The sequence below is a fragment of the Mandrillus leucophaeus genome, unplaced genomic scaffold (genome assembly GCF_000951045.1).
Source record: "Mandrillus leucophaeus isolate KB7577 unplaced genomic scaffold, Mleu.le_1.0 Scaffold46, whole genome shotgun sequence".
NCBI classification, from domain to species: domain Eukaryota; kingdom Metazoa; phylum Chordata; class Mammalia; order Primates; family Cercopithecidae; genus Mandrillus; species Mandrillus leucophaeus.
Window position 1 is genome coordinate 2,408,645 of NW_012104920.1, and position 16,640 is coordinate 2,425,284.

The 16,640-nt window shown below is 45.6% G+C and overlaps 3 protein-coding genes across 6 annotated transcripts in view; 2 read left to right on the forward strand and 1 right to left on the reverse strand.

Annotated features, from left to right (window-relative positions):
* The window catches only part of MED31 (mediator complex subunit 31), a 10,703-nt gene extending 8,748 nt beyond the window's left edge, over nucleotides 1-1,955 (forward strand). For both annotated transcript variants that reach the window (XM_011994654.1, XM_011994653.1), the window contains exon 4: nucleotides 1,568-1,955. In XM_011994654.1, the coding sequence (XP_011850044.1) occupies nucleotides 1,568-1,760 (193 nt within the window). In that variant the 3' untranslated portion in view covers nucleotides 1,761-1,955. The remainder of the gene's footprint in view (nucleotides 1-1,567) is intronic.
* Nucleotides 1,956-3,044: 1,089 nt separating this feature from the next.
* On the reverse strand, nucleotides 3,045-5,457 carry TXNDC17 (thioredoxin domain containing 17). Its single transcript, XM_011994651.1, has 4 exons — nucleotides 4,995-5,457; nucleotides 4,388-4,469; nucleotides 3,898-3,973; nucleotides 3,045-3,266 (listed from the first exon to the last, which is right to left on the reverse strand). The coding sequence occupies exons 1-4, from the start codon at nucleotides 5,137-5,139 to the stop codon at nucleotides 3,198-3,200; spliced, it is 372 nt and encodes a 123-aa protein (XP_011850041.1). The 5' UTR covers nucleotides 5,140-5,457; the 3' UTR covers nucleotides 3,045-3,197.
* The window catches only part of KIAA0753 (KIAA0753 ortholog), a 65,506-nt gene continuing 54,158 nt past the window's right edge, over nucleotides 5,293-16,640 (forward strand). Inside the window, exons 1-2 of one of the 3 annotated variants that reach the window (XM_011994648.1) lie at nucleotides 5,293-5,578; nucleotides 10,930-11,090. In XM_011994648.1, the coding sequence (XP_011850038.1) occupies nucleotides 10,995-11,090 (96 nt within the window). In that variant the 5' untranslated portion in view covers nucleotides 5,293-5,578; nucleotides 10,930-10,994. Of the gene's footprint in view, nucleotides 5,579-9,429; nucleotides 10,199-10,929; nucleotides 11,091-16,640 lie in introns of those variants that run through there. The other 2 variants (XM_011994649.1, XM_011994650.1) reach the window with 2 other exon arrangements.

Below are 16,640 nucleotides of genomic sequence, written 5' to 3' on the forward strand. Positions count from 1 at the left end.
AGGCTGTTGTCCTGCTGGGGTGCTGTATGTAGTATGGGCTTTAGTCCAGGCCTGTTGTCCTGCTGGGGTGCTGTATGTAGTACAGGATCCAGTCTAGGCCTGTATGTTGCATTTTGCTGTCACATCTTAGTCTCCTTTCATCTCAGTGGTCTTTTCTTTTCCATGACTATGACAGAAATGATTTTGTATCCTTCATGTATCTGCAGTCACATGAAGTCTATTTGTCCCACTACTGGTGACATTAATTTTGATAACTTGGTTGAGGGTGGTACCTTCTAGGTTTCTCCATATTAAGTTACTATTTTTCCTTATGTATTTAATAAGTATCTTATGGGGAAATCCTTTGAGACTATGTAAATATCATATTACATGCCCATTTTAGCATCTTTTGAAGATATTTGTTTGAAACATTTTTTACTGTGGTGATTTTCGAATTCTGTCATTCTGCATTTATTAGTTTGGAATTCGATTGTAAGGCAGTACATTCCCTTGTTTTCTATTTATTATTTTATTAAAGAAATTTACATCCATTTAGTATGGACTTTTGGATTCTTATTTTTATCCTGTGAATTAGAATTATGTATTTTCTTGCTCTGAGTATTCTAGATTTGGCCACTGGGAGTTGATTGGTTCAAGTTGGTTCCTGAATACTTTTGATCGTCCCAATAATTTTTAGCACTTTTTCTTCTGGCACTACGTAATGTTCCAGGCTCATCTTGTACTTTCCCTCTCTTATCCCTGAATCCCCTTTTCTCCAAGGAAACCTGCTCCTTGGATACCACAATCTGGACATTGTGTGTTCATTAGTACCACAGTGTCATTGCTTCTAGGCCCTCTCAGTACACAAAGCTCAAGAACTCTATGTTTGTATGTGTATACATGCACACATGTATACATCTGTTTATCCTGTCTACCTATATTAAAAGCCCTAAGTACATAATAATGTTTTCAATACCAGCTCAGTAACACAGGATTCATTCTAGCCTTTTTCCTTTCCTTGTCTATAACTCCTTTTCTGATAGCCAGAAATTTGGCTGTCCTTATCCACAGTATATTTACTTGTCCAATCCTAGAGTATATCTAATTTCAGAGTTGGTATATCCCTGTGGACAACAAGAGTATAATGTATGTGCATAGTTCTCTTTCAAACCAACTCACTTTTAAATGAAAGTTGTCTTTTTATCACTATTGATGGAAAAACAAAGAACTATCAATTAAACACAGAATTAGTAAAATATGTTCATGTTCTTCACGTTGGAAACCACTAGAAGGGAATAGCATGGTTTGTCCCTACATTTTCACTCTGCTTACCAGTTACTGTGTTGTGTGGTCCTGAGCAAGTTTAAATTTAATCTTTCTGAACTTAAACCTTCTCCCTTTCGAAAATATTGCTGAACACTGACCTTTGATGACCAATCAGGGAAAACACCCTATGCTGCCAGTGTGTACTAAGTTACTGTTAAAGAAATGGTAGGCTACAAGATCATTTTTAAGAGAATAACTTAATTAGACCTTGGCATTATTTACTTAAATTATGTTGTTCATTTACTTATAAACTTAAACCCAGGTACCCTCAGTGTTTACACATGTTAGAGCTGCTCCAATACGAACACTTCCGAAAGGAGCTGGTGAATGCTCAGTGTGCGAAATTCATTGATGAACAGCAGATTCTACATTGGCAGCACTATTCCCGGAAGCGGATGCGCCTTCAGCAAGCCTTGGCAGAGCAGCAACAGCAAAATAACACGTCGGGAAAATGAAAAACCGGATACAGATGAGGCTCTCAATACATGTATATAATGTATTTCTTCTGTACAGTGAAGACAAAAAATGAAAACTCTTCCTATCTACCTTTATTATGGTAGCCCCTAGAACCTTTAGTGTGCTTTTTAATCCAACTTTTTATTGTTAATAGACTATTTCTTTTAAACCTGAATTGGTCTACTTTGATTTCCCTGTGGATTTGTAAGGTGTTTTCTTTTGTATACATTTAGCATAATCAGCTGATTAAGAATGGAAAAGTTAGGTGCTTTAGACCAAATGAGGCACTGGGGCATGGGGTAGGGGTGGGCCACCAAGTATACTGAATTCTAAGGCTAGCTCTTCCTGACATATAGTAGCGCAAGGCCATCTCCTGGAACCTTACTGTCTCTCAGATCAACTACTCTACCACTCTTATCTATGTAGTGAGAGTAGCGGAGTCAGTGACCTCTTTAAATCACAGGATAGGAACTGCATAAAGGTTCTCAAATTCTGCAGGACAGGCAATACCTGTATTACCTGCTTTGCAAGGTGGCTTTAAGAATCACTGTGGCCTCATTTGACCTAGTCATGGCAGGACAACTAGTGGTTAATTACTAATTGGACTCTTGACTTTAGAACAAACATGAGGAGCCTCAAATACTTGTGCTCATTTGGGAAAACATTGATTTGGGAGGTACCACATACCAGGTGCTATGTTAAGTGCTTCCTTGAATTCTCATTTTATTCTCAGAACCTTGTTTATAGAAGAGAAAACTGAGGTTTGGATGGGGCGGGTAACTTGCCTGTGGTTACACAGCTAGTAAGTGGTAGAATCAGTGTGACTGACTCCAGCTTGGAGTTCTTCCCACCACTGGGTTACACAGTCTCTCCAGCCTCTCTCCAGCCCCTCTCCGCCACCTGCCTTATCCCAAGTAAAGCACATTGAGAGAGCCGTAAAACGAACTGCCTCTAGTGCTCAGGATCGGTTTTTTCATAAACAAAACAAAACTGCCTGAATTAAGCAGAGGCTGGATTAGAGGTAATATGCTTCCTTCAGTGGTGAGGTTAGGTTCTACGTTCCAAAATCAAAGAAGGGGTTTCAGGAATATCAGTTGCTTTGCAGATGCAGAGAATTTAAAATAAAAGATCCTGATCTTTTGAAAGATTTGGAAGGTGTGCTCTGCGCCTTTAGGAGTTTTTAGGTATTTCCGTCACCTTCAATGATACATTCCTTTGAGCCTTTACTGCTACTTCTGAAGACTTGTTTGTATCTTAAAAATATCCATATATTACAGGCAAACTAAAGGTTCATGGGCATTTTAATAGCACTCTACTGTTTAGACACATGCCAGTTTTTTAACCTCATTTATTGCTAACATGTATTCAAAGCAATATACAGTTTATTGATACTAGAACAAATCAGGAAATCAAGACATGATTGCCATCATAAAATCTTAATCTTCAGAGAACAACATTTCCACCAGGTTGGCCTGAAGACACTCAGATTCTACCAGTTTTTGAGGCTGTAAGAGAAGAACAGTCAAATCTTCACTACTCCTATAAAACGTTATTAGGAGTGGAATAGGTTCTGCCTTGAATGACACTAATCTTTGAACACAGAAATTATGCAATTCAGAAACTATCAACTAGTTATAACAAGTTTTATGAAAGAATCAAGATATTTGCTGTAAGATGAATCACTAACATACTTGGCTGAAGAGACTTAAACCCCAAATACCAGGAGCTCCACAGACTAAAACAGGAAACAGCAAGCCCAGTGCCCTCTTCTTCCCCTCAGCTCTTTAATTTAGGATCCCAGGGGCATGACTGAACTAGAAGAGGTGCCCTTACTTTTTAACCAGAATTATGAATTAAATAGAAAACAACTGTTGATGCCAGTGTTTTAAGGAATTATGAGTCAACCTACTTTCTGGCTATAGAATTTTTAAAGAGTGACTTAACATGAAAAAGACCTAATAGCTAGATATTTACATTATTAGTGTATTGGGATTGGCCATAGGAATGGACTTTCAGCAGCACTCTCAACAGCAATGGAATTGAGATGACATGTCAAGATCTTTTCAAATCTGGATCCACAGCAAGTTAAAAGTTTTGACAGTGAATTACAGGCCCAGCATATTTAAAGATACTTACTGTTCCATACTTAAGTAGTGTAGGCACTGCTGTTACTTTCAAGTTTTTTCTGAAGTCATTATTTGGATCTTTCCAACTGTTCCAAAAGAAAAAGTGATCATGAAAAAAATTTACTTGGTTTATTACGGTTTGCCTAATATTTGACATATTCCTACACTTAATTTTTTAGTAATCACTGTTCTTGCAAACACTTAAAAAACCTTGTGGACTATGGCTTAATTTGTTAATTACCCTGTGCAAAGTTTTAAAGTGTGACTAAGATATAAAAGTAAAGCCAGCTAAGTTCTGAGCTTACACCAGACCAAATTCGTTGAATTACCCTTACTTAATTCAGGTGGGCATTTTAAATTTGTATTTAATAGCTTCTAATTGTTTAACTTGTGAGACATTGCCTTATAACACAGAAACTGGGTGCGTGTCCCTGAGGCCCTTCCCGCCTCAGTTTGCAATCTGTGCATGTCTGTGAAGTAGATTATACGTTGCCACTTACTAAGGCTTTTCTCCTACTTGGCAGTAGATGAACACACATCCTTCACTGATGTGCTTCAGCCCCTCTCGTACGACTGGTTCAGCTTTAAAAAAAGTTGAGATAAAATAATCGCACGTCAACTCCAGAATCAGGCACTGATAAACAGTGTTCTTTTCCCCTTCCCCCAGTCTTGGTAAGTACTCAGACTTTAACCTGCAGCTAACTGAAGCGGTCAGCAAAAGTCAGGTGTTCACTTCTGGTCTTAGAGCCACGTTAAGGGTAAAGACCAAATCCCAGTCCCGATTTGCCCCCGCACCACCGCGCCCATAACAATGGAAAGCACATGTATTTGCTGACCAACTCACGTATCCTGTAAGACTCTAATGGTACTGGGGGAGTGAGAAGTTTTAAGGAACTAGATTCCAAGATCATCCGGGTTAAATGGTAAAAGGAAGAGCGCTCTTGGCAGGACGGGGTAGAATTTAATAGGAGTTGACATGGGGACAGCTTAGATTGCCCCGCGGATGTCTGGAACCAAGACTCTGCCTCTGCTAAGTCCCCTTTCTGGTCGTAGGTTCGGCCTTCTTGCCATTTCCATTGGACAGCAGCCCCCGAATCCCGGCCTCACCCTGCACGCAGTCGGGGCACCAGCTTTTCCCTCCGGCGTCCTTAGAACCCGTAAAGTAGGCGAAAATGGTCTTGCCATTGTGCTCTTCCACGGCCCGGTGGAACTCCTCGAAGCCGGACACGCTCACCTCCTCGTAGCGGGCCATTGGCACGACGTGCAGCAGCTGCTGGAGGAGTGCACGTCTGGCTGCTGCAGGCGGGGCCCACGTGGGCGGGGCGAGGCTGTTTCCGGATGGGCGAGAGGGCGGAGCTTGCGGAAGCCAGCGACGCTGAAGAGTACGGGAGCCTCTGAGGACCACAATCCATCCGCATGGCTTTCTGCCCTAGTTTCTCAGATTTTTCTGCGCTCGCTGCACTCCCAAGCCCAGGCCTCTACCCTAATCTAGTCCCAGCTCCGACCCCATGGACACTGGCTGCAAAACTTAACGCCTGGCAACACCTGGATCCTTCAGTAGTTCGGCGTCTCAACGGCTCCCAAGCCGCCCTGCGCCTGTTGCTATGGCGACTGGGCGGGCGGCCGGAAGCGCGGCCTAGTTGGGGGCCCCCCTTGCCCGCTTCCCGGTAGCGGCGCCTCGCCCCAGCCAGGTGGGCTCGGGATGGGGCTAGGGGGGATTCTGGGAAGCTGCTTTGAGTCATGGACCTGGGGGAGAGGAGATCTGACTCGGAAAGCCTTTGTTGTTTTGTCCCCCCAATTACCTTTTCTGCCGTCTAGGCTTTAGGGGGGCCTGGGACTGGGGGCGGGTTCCTGAGACTGGGCGGGGGTGGGATGGGTGAGGGGCTAGGAGGGAGAAAGGCTGCGAGGCCGGAGCTGAGTGTGTGAGTGCCTGTGTGGAGCAGCTTAGGGAGCGAGGTGCTAAGACAACCCAGGGCCGCGGTAGCGAGGAAGGGAACTGCTCTGGAGCTATGAGCCGGGCGACTGGCCGTGGGGCCTTGCCCAGGCTGCGCCGGGGAGAGCAGGCGGCTAAGATGCCGGGTCGCTGCGTGGGGCCCAGCAGGTCGGGGCGGGGAGTTCGGCGGCCATGGGGGAAGAGACGGGGCGCAGGGACGTCCCGGGGCCGTGGTGCAAGGCGCCGGGCGAGGTCCTTGGAGTGGGAGACGCGCTGTGTGAGTGCAGAAAGGGCGCAGGGCTGTCAGCGCCCGTGGGGGACGAGACAAGCGGCGGAGACAGCCGATGCCGCCGGGGCGAATGAGGCTTTGGAAGCTCCTGGCCCCCCAGGCTCCATCGAGGCTGCAAGGGACCCTGGGGCTGTGTGGGTGAATGGGGCTGTTGGGGAGCCCGAGGTGGTGGGGCCTGCCGGGGCTGTGTGGGTGACCGGGTCTGGGGAGGAGGAGGCCGAAGATAGAAGTCCCCGGGGCTGCGAGGGAAAAGGTCGCCCAGGATCTCTGGGCCATGAGAGCATTCTGCACCTGTGGCTGAAGGTGCAGGCTATGAGGGCCGCCTCGGGATGTGGGGAAGGAAGTAGAGTCGAGCTCCATCCCGTGCCTGTCGGAGAGGGACCTGTCGAAAGGGGTGTTCCTGGCCGAGCTTCCTGGGTAGAGACAAGCCGTGGTGGTCTTACAGGGCCCTGGGTGAAGGGCCAGGCAAGGGGGATCCCTCGGGCCCCCTCAGGGCCTACAGTTCTGGGCTTAGGGGCAGCTTACGAGAGAACCTTAGGCTTCTGTGGACAGGGACAGGCTGGGAGGGTGCCTCTTCCTGTGAGTGTGCCTGGGGCTCTGGCGTCAGGTTCCGAGATGGCCCCGCACCTGTGGAGGGGACAAGCTGTGGGGATTCCTGGGACTGGGGAGGAGATAGGCTATGGGCTTGTCCCAGGCCCTTGTGAAAAAGAACAGGCTGTGGGCGAGCCTGGGACCGTGGGGTGGCCTGGGGCTGTGGGAGCGCCCAGAGCCGTGGAGGGAGAGCTCGGCTGCGGGGGTGCTGCAGGGCTGTGGGGGAGAGGACATTCCCCGCAGATTCCTGGGGCTCTGGCACATGAAGCAGTCTGTGGGGCCACCCCTGGCGTATGGGGGAGGGGACAGGCCGTGGGGGTGTCCGATGCTGTGGAGGAGGAGCCTACTTCTGTGGGTGCCGCAGGTGTGTGTTACAGGAGACAGGCTGGGGAGGAGACAGACTCTGTGGGTATGCCTGGCCCGTGGGGCACGGGACACTCTGTTGGGGTGCCCTGTGCTACTGAAGAGGAAACTAGATGTGGAGGTGACCCAGGGTTCAGGGAAAGGGGACAGCCTGTGTGGGTGGAGACAGGCTCTGGGGGTGATCCAGGGTCACGGGGAGCTGCACAGACTGCAGAGCCATCATGTCCTGGGGAGCAGGCAGCAGGTTCTGGGGGTGCCCCAGGCCTGTGGGGGATAGAACAGGCTACAGGGGTACCCAGGGCCTTGGGGAAGGACACAGGCTGTGTGAATGTCCCAGGACTGTGGGGAGCGGGACAGGTGGTAGGGGTGCCCCAGGCTGTGGTAGTACCTGGAGCCCTGGGAGAAGAGCTGAGCCACAGCGGGGCCCTGGGCCTGTGGGATGGACAGCAAGTTCTTGCGGGGCCCCCAGCCGAGGCAGTGCCTGGGCTTGGAGAGGAGACCTGTGGTGGGAATGTCCTGAGCCTGTGGGAAAGGAGGCAGGCTGTGGGGGAGCCAGAGAGTCTGGGGCCTCCAGCTTTAGGGGTCCCTGGGTCTGTGGATCAGGAGGCTGGCTGTGGAGTTGTTTCATGTCTGTGTAGGAGGAGGCAGGCTGTGGGGGTGTCTGAGATGGTGGGCATACCCAGGGCAGCAGATGTGGCCCAGCACAGGTGTGCCACAGCAGGGGTCCCCGTGGCGCTGGGTGTGCCCGGCTCTGGAAAGGCGCCTGCTGGAGTGCCCGCTGCTGTGTGGGCGTCTGGCCCTGTGTGTCAGGAAGGCAGCTCCAGAGACATTTGGAACCTGTGGGAAAGGGCTCGGGCTGCCAGAATCTCTCTGGCTTCCGGGGGACCTGTGGCTCGGGAGGAGCTGTGGTCTGGCCGGGAGGATTGTGATTCTGGGGCCTTCTCGGGCCCATGGGGAAGGAGACAGACTATTGGGGTTTCTGTGGCACCTGAGGGGCCTGGGCTTGGGGAGGAAACTGACTCTGGGGGTATCCCAAGACCTTGGGGACGGAGACAGAGGGTAAGGACTCCTGTGGCCACTGAAGTGCTTCTGGCCCCTAGGGCGCCTGGTTCTGTGGAGCTGGAGCCTGGCTCTGGGGGCTTCTCAGGCTTGTCGGGGAGGCAGCAAACTGCAGGAGTGCCTGGCACTGTGGGGCTCTCTGCAGCTAGTGGGGTGCCCGTGGCTCCCAGGGTGCCTAGGCCTGTGCAAGAGGAAACTGGCTCAGAATTGTGGGGCAAAGGAGAGACAGTGGGTGGACCTGCAGATGCCAAGGGTCCCACAAGGATGGAGGTGCCCACCTCGACCAGGATGCCTGGGCCCATGGGGGAGAAGACTGGCTCTGGGGGTGTCTCAGGCTTGTTGGGAGGCAGACAGACTACAGGAGTGTCCATGGCTGTGCGGCTTCCGGGGTCTGTGGGGGAGGGGACCCTCTTTGAGCGTGTCTCTGGCCTGTCTGGAAGAAGGCACACTGCTGGGAGGCCTGTAGCTGCTAGAGGTTCCATGGCTGTGGGAGTGCCCACAGCTCCCGGGCTCCCTGGGCCGATGCTAGGGGATACCGGCTCTGGGGATGACTGCTCAGGCATATGGGCAAGGACACTGGCCACTGAGGGGCCCACAGCTGCCAGGGTTCCTGGACCTGTGGAAGGAGAGACAGGCTCTGAAGGTGTCTCAGGCCTGTGGAGAAGGAGACACAGTGGAGCCATTCCCGAGGCCGGGAGGGTGCCTATGCCTCTGGGGGTGCTTGCAGCTGTAGGAGCTCCCATGGCAGGGCGCACACCTGCTGCGGTGTGGGTGACTGGGTCCTCGGGAGCAGAAGCGGATGTGGGTGTCTCAGGTGTGACCATGCTGAGGAGACAGTCCACAGGGGGAGTGGGGGCTTCAGAGGATGAGACAGGTGGTGGGAATATTCTGGGACTGGCCGGGAGCAGCCAGGCTGTGGGGGCATCTCACACTTATGTGCCCGGGACCAGGTTATGGAGTTGTCCAAGGTCTGTGGGGGAAGAAACGGCGTTTGAGAATGCTCTAGACATGTCAGGGACAAGAACAGCTGTGGGGGTACCCCCAGTTTCAAGAGAGGAAATAGGCCTTGGCCATTTCAGAGACCACCTACAGCCAAGTGGGAGGAGGCTGGCTGGAGAAGTGTCTGCAGTCAGAGTGAGAGGGAGCAATTTGGGAGAGAGTTATGTGGGGGAGGCTAGATTGAGGGGGGCGTTCCAGTAGTGTGTGTAGGGAAGAAGTTGGGGCTCTGTGGGAGGGAACAGGTTAGGGGGAGGTTTGTCCTGGGTTGTGGATGAAGCACAGGCTGTAAGGGCATCTCGGCATGGGGGAGAGAGGGTTTTTGTAGAGATGCACCAGGGTATGTAGAGGGACAAATTGGGAAGTTTCCTGGAGCAGTGGGAAAGGGCCAGATTGCAAGGAGAGTCCCAGAACTTTGTATAGGGGGACAGTTTAGGGCTGGGTGTCCCTGGACTTTGTGCGTGTGTGTGTGTATGTGTGTATGTAGCATCACTTGAGGCATCCTGGAACTGTGGGGCTCACCTAGTTTTTTCCTAGTGGAGAATGGACTGTTTGGCCCTTGGCACCTAGAAGCAGCCAGGGGAAAGTACTGACCATTCAGAAGTTGCAGATCCCTGGGCCCCATTTCTGCAGACTTCATTCTGCAACTCCAGCCGCGCAACCCGTGCCGATGTCAAGCCAGTTGGGATTGCCTCGCTCGTTTGCCTCCTCCCGTCTGCTTTTTTCACCGTGTGTCTACAGCCTTAGAAATAAGGACTCTTAGAAGCTGTCTTTATATTCCTAAGAAGTATCTGTCTTTAAGCAAGTCTAGTCTGCAAATTTTGGATTTATTCAAAAGCTTAAATTAGGGTTTTTTTTTAAACCTTGAATTTCCCAATTGATTTACTAGCAGATTTTTTGAGAGAACAAATTCCCCAGGGATTTAAAACTAGTCAGTTCACAGAAAATCGGCTTAACAAACGCTAAATCGTGTACTACGCTCAAAGCACTTTGTTATGGGAAATAGAAGAGCAAGACAAGGCCCTTCCCCTCAAGGTTCCTTGTCTGGCTGGGAAGATGCGACATACACATGTGAAATAGGTAAATAACAGTATGAGACAACACTATACATGATCAGTATGTGAGTGGCAGGGATAGTAAAGTCTATAATGAGGCCTTCAGAGTAGGGCAAGGCAATGATAAGGGTATAGCCCTTGACAGCTTACCGAGTGCTTTCATATCTGTTATCTTGTATACATATATGTAGGGTGGGGGAAAGATGGGGAGAAATGAAGATTGAAAGAGATGACTCAGCTCTCCAAATGGCAGATCCTGGCTTGAATCAAGGAATTCTGATGCTACAGGTTTACTTAGAGTCGTTGAGCGTTGTGTGCCTTTGGGCCACCCAGTACAGTGAAGCATACTGCTTTCTGACTAGTATTAAGACTTGTTAGTATAGACTGCGTGTCCGGAAACCACCCTGCTGGGACGTGCTAGTCTACCATGGCAAAGCTCTGTTTTGGGAATAACGTCTTGCTGGAGACCTTTGAGATTTGAAATGTGGAATGGAAAGGGATCAAGAGATTATTATTAAAATAGTAAGTGTTCCCCTGTTTTTTGTTTTTTTTTTTTGATATTGGGAACTTCCAAAGTGTGGTTGTGTTTATAAATGGAAGAAACTATCATTTACCTGTGTTTAAGCAATCACTCTCAGTATGAGGTTGCTATTGGCTACTTCTAGTATATTGCTACAGGCACATGGCACTGTGTTTTATCTATTCTCTTCCCTTGTTTGAACGCTGTTGGTCTGAAGTGACTTTGCTTCGTTTTAGGAATGGTTTTAGGGAAGACTGTTGCCTGATGACAAGGCTGTCACTATTGTTGTGTACTACCTGCCATGATGGGACCAGGCCAGCCAGCTTCCACCTGTGTTCATCTAGCACCTAGGACCCAACTTGATGGGAGGAGCGATCCCACAGTTCTTCAGACCCAGGTAGTTCTGTTTTTGCCTGATTTTTTTAATTAAATATTTCAAACATAAAGAAAATTTGAGAGAAAAGGACAAGGTAACACTTTTGAAATCACCTCCTAGATTCAGCAATTGCTGACAATTTTTTCTGTCGGTTTTTCTACCTACTCAACCATCTGTCTCTAAAATTTTTGCAGAATCACCCCAAAGTAAGTTGCAGTCATGACACTTCTAAATATTTGAGAATACTTCTTCCAAAAATGAACTCTCCTACTTAATCATAATACTATTCTTAAACCTAAGAAAATAGACCCAAAAAATTCCCTGTTATCCAATAACCAGCCTTTATTCAGGTTTACTCAGTTGTCTCAAAAATGTCTTTTCCCCTAGCATTATATTATGAAAATCTTAAAAAATACAGTAAAGTTGAATTTTACAATGAACACCTAGATTCCATTATATTTCACTCATTTGTTTCATTGCATATCTGTCCCTCAGTCATCCCTCTGGAGATCCATCCATCAATCCATCTTATTTTTTGACACATTTCAAAATCAATTGCAGACATGAATACCCGAACTACTTCCGCATGCATATTGCACATTAGAATTCACTCTGTTTAGGGCCGGGCGCAGTGGCTCACACCTGTAATCCCGGCACTTTTGGAGGTCGAGATGGGTGGATCACCTGAGGTCAGGAGTTCGAGACCAGCCTGACTAACATAGTGAAACCCCTGTCTCTCCTAAAAATACAAAAAGGTGTGGTGGTACACACCTATAATCGCAGCTACTCAGGAGGCTGGGGCAGGAGAATCGCTTGAACGTGGGAGGCGGAGGTTGCAGTGAGCCGAGATTGTGCCACTGCACTCTACCCTGGGTAACAGAGCAAGACTCCATTTCAAAAAAGAAGAAAAGAATTCACCCCATTTACTGATTTTTTTTCTTTCAATATACATATTATATCAGAAATGGTGTAATGTACACATTACAATGTGTACATCTTTTCACATTTGCTGAGTTTTGACAAATGCATACATATGTGTAACCCATACCTCTATCAAGATTCAGATCATTTCTATTATCCTAAAAAGTTCTCTAAATGCCCCTTCCTAGTCAGTCCCCACTCCTCCCCTCCAGAGGCAGCCACTATTCTTATTTTTTCCATCACAGATCAGTTTTCTCTGATCTAGAACCTTATATAAATGGGATTTTTTTTTTTTTTTTTTGGTGTTGAGACTTATTTCACTAGCTGTAAAGTATTTGAGATCCATCCATGTTATTGCATGTATCAGTAGTTTATTCCTTTTTAATCCTTTTTTCTCATTCCGTAGTATAAGTATACCATAGTTTGTTTATCCATTCTCCGATTAATGGATACCTGGGCTGCTTCCAATTTGGGATTATTATAAATAAAGCTGCTATGAACATTCTTATACAGATCTTTTTATGAACATGTTTTCATTTCTTTTGGGTAAATACCTAACAGTGAAATTGCTGAGTCATGGAGTAGGTGTGTATTTAGTTTTATAACAAACCACTGGACCTTTTTACAAAGTGGTGGTACCGTTTTACGTTCCTGCTGAGAATGTATGAGAGCTCCAGTTGCTCCACATCTTTGTCAACGCTTGTTGTTGTCTTTTTAGCCATTCTGGTGAGTGTTGAATAATATCTTATCGTGGTGTACAAAGAAATTTAAAAAATTTTTTTGACATAATTTTTTGACGTAAATTTCAGAATGAAATTTAAATTATGAAAAGCTGCAAGAATAGTCCACAGAATTCCTGGATACTCTTCTCCCAGATTCCTCAAATGCTAACATTTTGCTACATATTCCCTCCTTCTCTCTCTCACTGTCTCTGTACACACATATATTATTTTCTAAACCATTTAAGAGTAAATTGCAGGCACGGTGCCCTTTTACCTCTAAGTATTTTTTTCCTAAAAATGAAGAATTCTGTTATATAACCATAGTACAATTATCAGAATCGGGAAATTAACATTAAGTGAATATTATCATGTAATATACAGACCTTACTGAGATTTTGTTAGTTGTCCCAATAGTGTCCTTTATAGCAAATGAAAATCCAAGATCATAACGTGCATTACATTGTCATACCTCTGTAGTCTCCTTTAGTCTGATTCCTGGGTCTGTTTTTATGTTTTGTGACATTGATTTTTTTAAGAATATAAGCTAGTTATTTGTGGATTTTCTCTCAATTTAGATTTGCCTGATGTCTTCTCACAATTACGTTCAGGTCATGCACTTTTGGCAGGAGAACCACTGAATGATACTGAGTGCTTCTCAGTGCACCCTATCAGGAAGGACATGCTGCCAGTTTAGTCCCAGCACTAGCGGTGTGGACTTCCATCATTTGATTAAGGTGGTATCTGCCTAGTTTTTTCATTGTAAAGTTACTCCTTTGCTTTTTGTAATTATTTGTCTTGGAGACTATGTTAATGTCTCTTTAACACCTCAAACTTTCACCAACTACTTTTAGTATTTTTGCCTGAATCAGTTTTTTATTATGATGGTTGGCAAATGGGGATTTCTAATTTTACCCTTCCTTCTACGTTTACTTGTTGCCTTACTACTATAAGGAAGAACTTTCCCTTCTTTTCCTAGTACTTACTTACTTATTTCAGCACAGACTCAGTATTATTTTTTATTCCCATTATTTATTTTGTTGTGCAGATATTTATTTTGATGTTCAAATGGTCTCTGATTTAGCCAGTGAGAGCCACTTCGAGTTGGCCTCAGTGTCTCTTTGACGTGATCTCATCTGTCTTTGACCACTTTATGGTGTAAAAAGACACTCCAAGGCTGGGTGTGGTGGCTCGTGCCTGTAATCCCAATACTTTGGGAGGCCAAGGCAGGAGGATCATTTGAGGTCAGGAGTTCAAGACCAGCCTGGCCAACATGGTGAAACCCCATCTCTACTAAAAAATACAAAAAAATTAGCCAAGCATGGTGGTGCACACCTATAATCTCAGCTACTTGGGAGTCCGAGGCAGGAGAATCACTTGACCCTAGGAGGCAGAGGTTGCAGTGAGCCAAGATTGCACCACTGCACTCCAGCCTGGGTGACTCCGTCTCATAAATAAATAAATAAATAAAAGCTATTCCAGGCTCAGCTTGTCTTTTCCTTGTCCTGGCCCTGGAATTAACCGTTTATCCAAGGAGACTTTGATTCTTCAGTGGAGAATGAAATTTTAAAAATCACTATCTGGGGCTGGATGTGCTCCTTGATACTGTTTTGTCACTGTTTCTAGGCCCTCTCAGAGGACAACTAGGAAATAGATGTATACTTGTGTGCATATACATACATGTACACACATTCATAAATGCACATCCATACTCACATATCTGTATGTACACTTTCTCATCTGCTTCCCCTTCCTTCTTTCCTTCCTTCCTTCCTTCCTTCCTTCCTTCCTTCCTTTCTTTCTCTTCCCTTCTTCCGTTTCTATGTATCTTTCTGTGTCTGTCTGCCTAGATGTTTGCATTAAAACTCACAAGTTCACACAAGTACCTCCATTTCAAATCCAACACTACGTATTTCCAACTCCCTTGTCCAAGAGCATGAAAGCTGGCTCTCATTATCCACAATATATTTACTTTTTTGCTCAATTCTAGAATGTACAAAAAGTCGTTTCTGAATTGTAATCTGTGTCTCTGCTCAAAACGAAGCCTGCAAAATTAGAGTTCAGTATTTATTTAGAGTACATTTGTCTAAATTTAGCCTGACGGCATATAGTCCAAATACTATGTTCAAAAGTTACTGGGGTTAATTTTTTCATATTCACTTTTTAGCGTGGTTATGTTATTTATCTGAGATTCAGTTTGGTTCATTGATTTCTGTTGGTATTTATTTGAGGGTTTTTCACTATCCTTAATGGATTTTTTTTTCCTTCCTTTCCTTCTTCCTCCCTGCATTCATTCATTTCTTTCTTCCTGTCTCTCGTGTATATGTGAAACATTAACATGGTTCCAAATACACGAAACGATATATTCAGAAAAGTTATCTGCTACCCCATTCCCTCTGTCCTTTCCATCCTATTTCTACCGGTTACCTGTAGATAACTAGTCTCATTAGTCTCTGATTTTTGTTTTCTGTTTCTTTTTGCACAAGCCATTCAGACGCATATATGTTTTCTTGTGTCTTTTTTTTTTACATGAAGGGTCGTATATTATAAATATACTTTTTGCACTTAGTGCTTTCTGCTAAACAATATATTCCAATCTCGCCACATTAATTCATAGAAGTGTCACAGAGATCTTCCTCATTTTTTTTTTACATCTTCGTTTTACTGCATTTTGTGGATAGACTATTGTTTATTTAGCTACTCTCCTCCATGGGGACTCAGATTGATTCTAATAATTTACAATTACAAACAATATGGCACAGAGTAACCCTATACATACATATTGTTGGCGGTGTGTCTGCAGGGTAAATTCATAGAAGTGAGACTCCTGGGTCAAAAGGTAAATGTGACACTTGTCCTCCAAGTTGCCTGCTTGGGTCTGTTTCAAGTGTCTTTTCTTTCTTTCCTGCTCTAAAGCTTTTTAATTAAAAAAAAAAAGTGATGAATGCATGTGTTTTTGTTAGCGATTGCCAAATTCCCCTCCACAAGAATTATGCCAGTTTGCATGAGCACCAGCACCTCTTCTGTGAGGGTGCCTGCTTCCCACTGCCTCACCAACAGCGTGTATTACTATACTTTTAAATTTTTGCTAATCGATTGGGTAAGAGATGGTATTTCCATGTATTTTTAACTTGTGTTATGAGATTGGACATCTTCGTATGTACCTAAGGACCTTTTTTTTGGTAAATTACTCATATGTTTTTCCTTGTTTTTATTGAATTTTGATCTTTTTGTACTTCAATAATTATAATAATAATTATTATTTAGACAGTCTTCTCTGTCACCCAGGCTTGAGTGCAGTGGCTCGATCTCGGCTGACTGCAACCTCCACCTCCCAGACTCAAGCAATTCTTGTGTCTTAGCCTCCTGAGTAGCTGGGATGACAGGCGTGTGCCATCACGCCTAGCTAATTTTTGTATAGTTTTTAGTAGAGATGGGGTTTTGCCATGTTGGCCAAGCTGGTCTCAAACTCCTGACCTCAAATGACCAACACTGTTCATCAGTCTATGTACCTTTCAGATGGTAACTACTTGTTTTCTCTTTAGTGAGCTTTTTAACTACTTTTAAAAAATCCGAAATACTTTCCTGAAGTTTTGTCACAATGGATTATTTTTAAGTGACTCTTGATGGCTGTGATTATATAAACACATTGATTGTGAGAGCTGGGGAGGTCATCTCCAAGGTCAAGGCATCACAGGACTGGGTTCATTGAATTTGTAGGCATGGATTCTCCTCATGCTATTGACCTGTCTTTGACAGGTTCATTCTGGAAGGCCTAAGGAGGGTACATATTTAAAGCCATAAAATCGTTTCTTTCCTTTAAACTGATAATCCCGGAACAGATCATTTATCCTAACGAAATGATTTTAAAAGGTTAAAAAACTAAATGCATGGAGATATTAATTGAGGTAATATTTCTATTAGTGGAAAA

Coding starts and splice junctions, on each gene's coding strand:
- TXNDC17 (XM_011994651.1), bottom strand. CDS start 5,139: ATGGCCCGCTACGAGGAGGTGAGCGTGTCCGGCTTCGAGGAGTTCCAC. Junction 4,470..4,994: donor GTGCCCCGACTGCGTGCAGG/GTGAGGCCGGGA, acceptor CTTTTTTTAAAG/CTGAACCAGTCGTACGAGAG. Junction 3,974..4,387: donor CAAGTAGGAGAAAAGCCTTA/GTAAGTGGCAAC, acceptor CTTTTGGAACAG/TTGGAAAGATCCAAATAATG.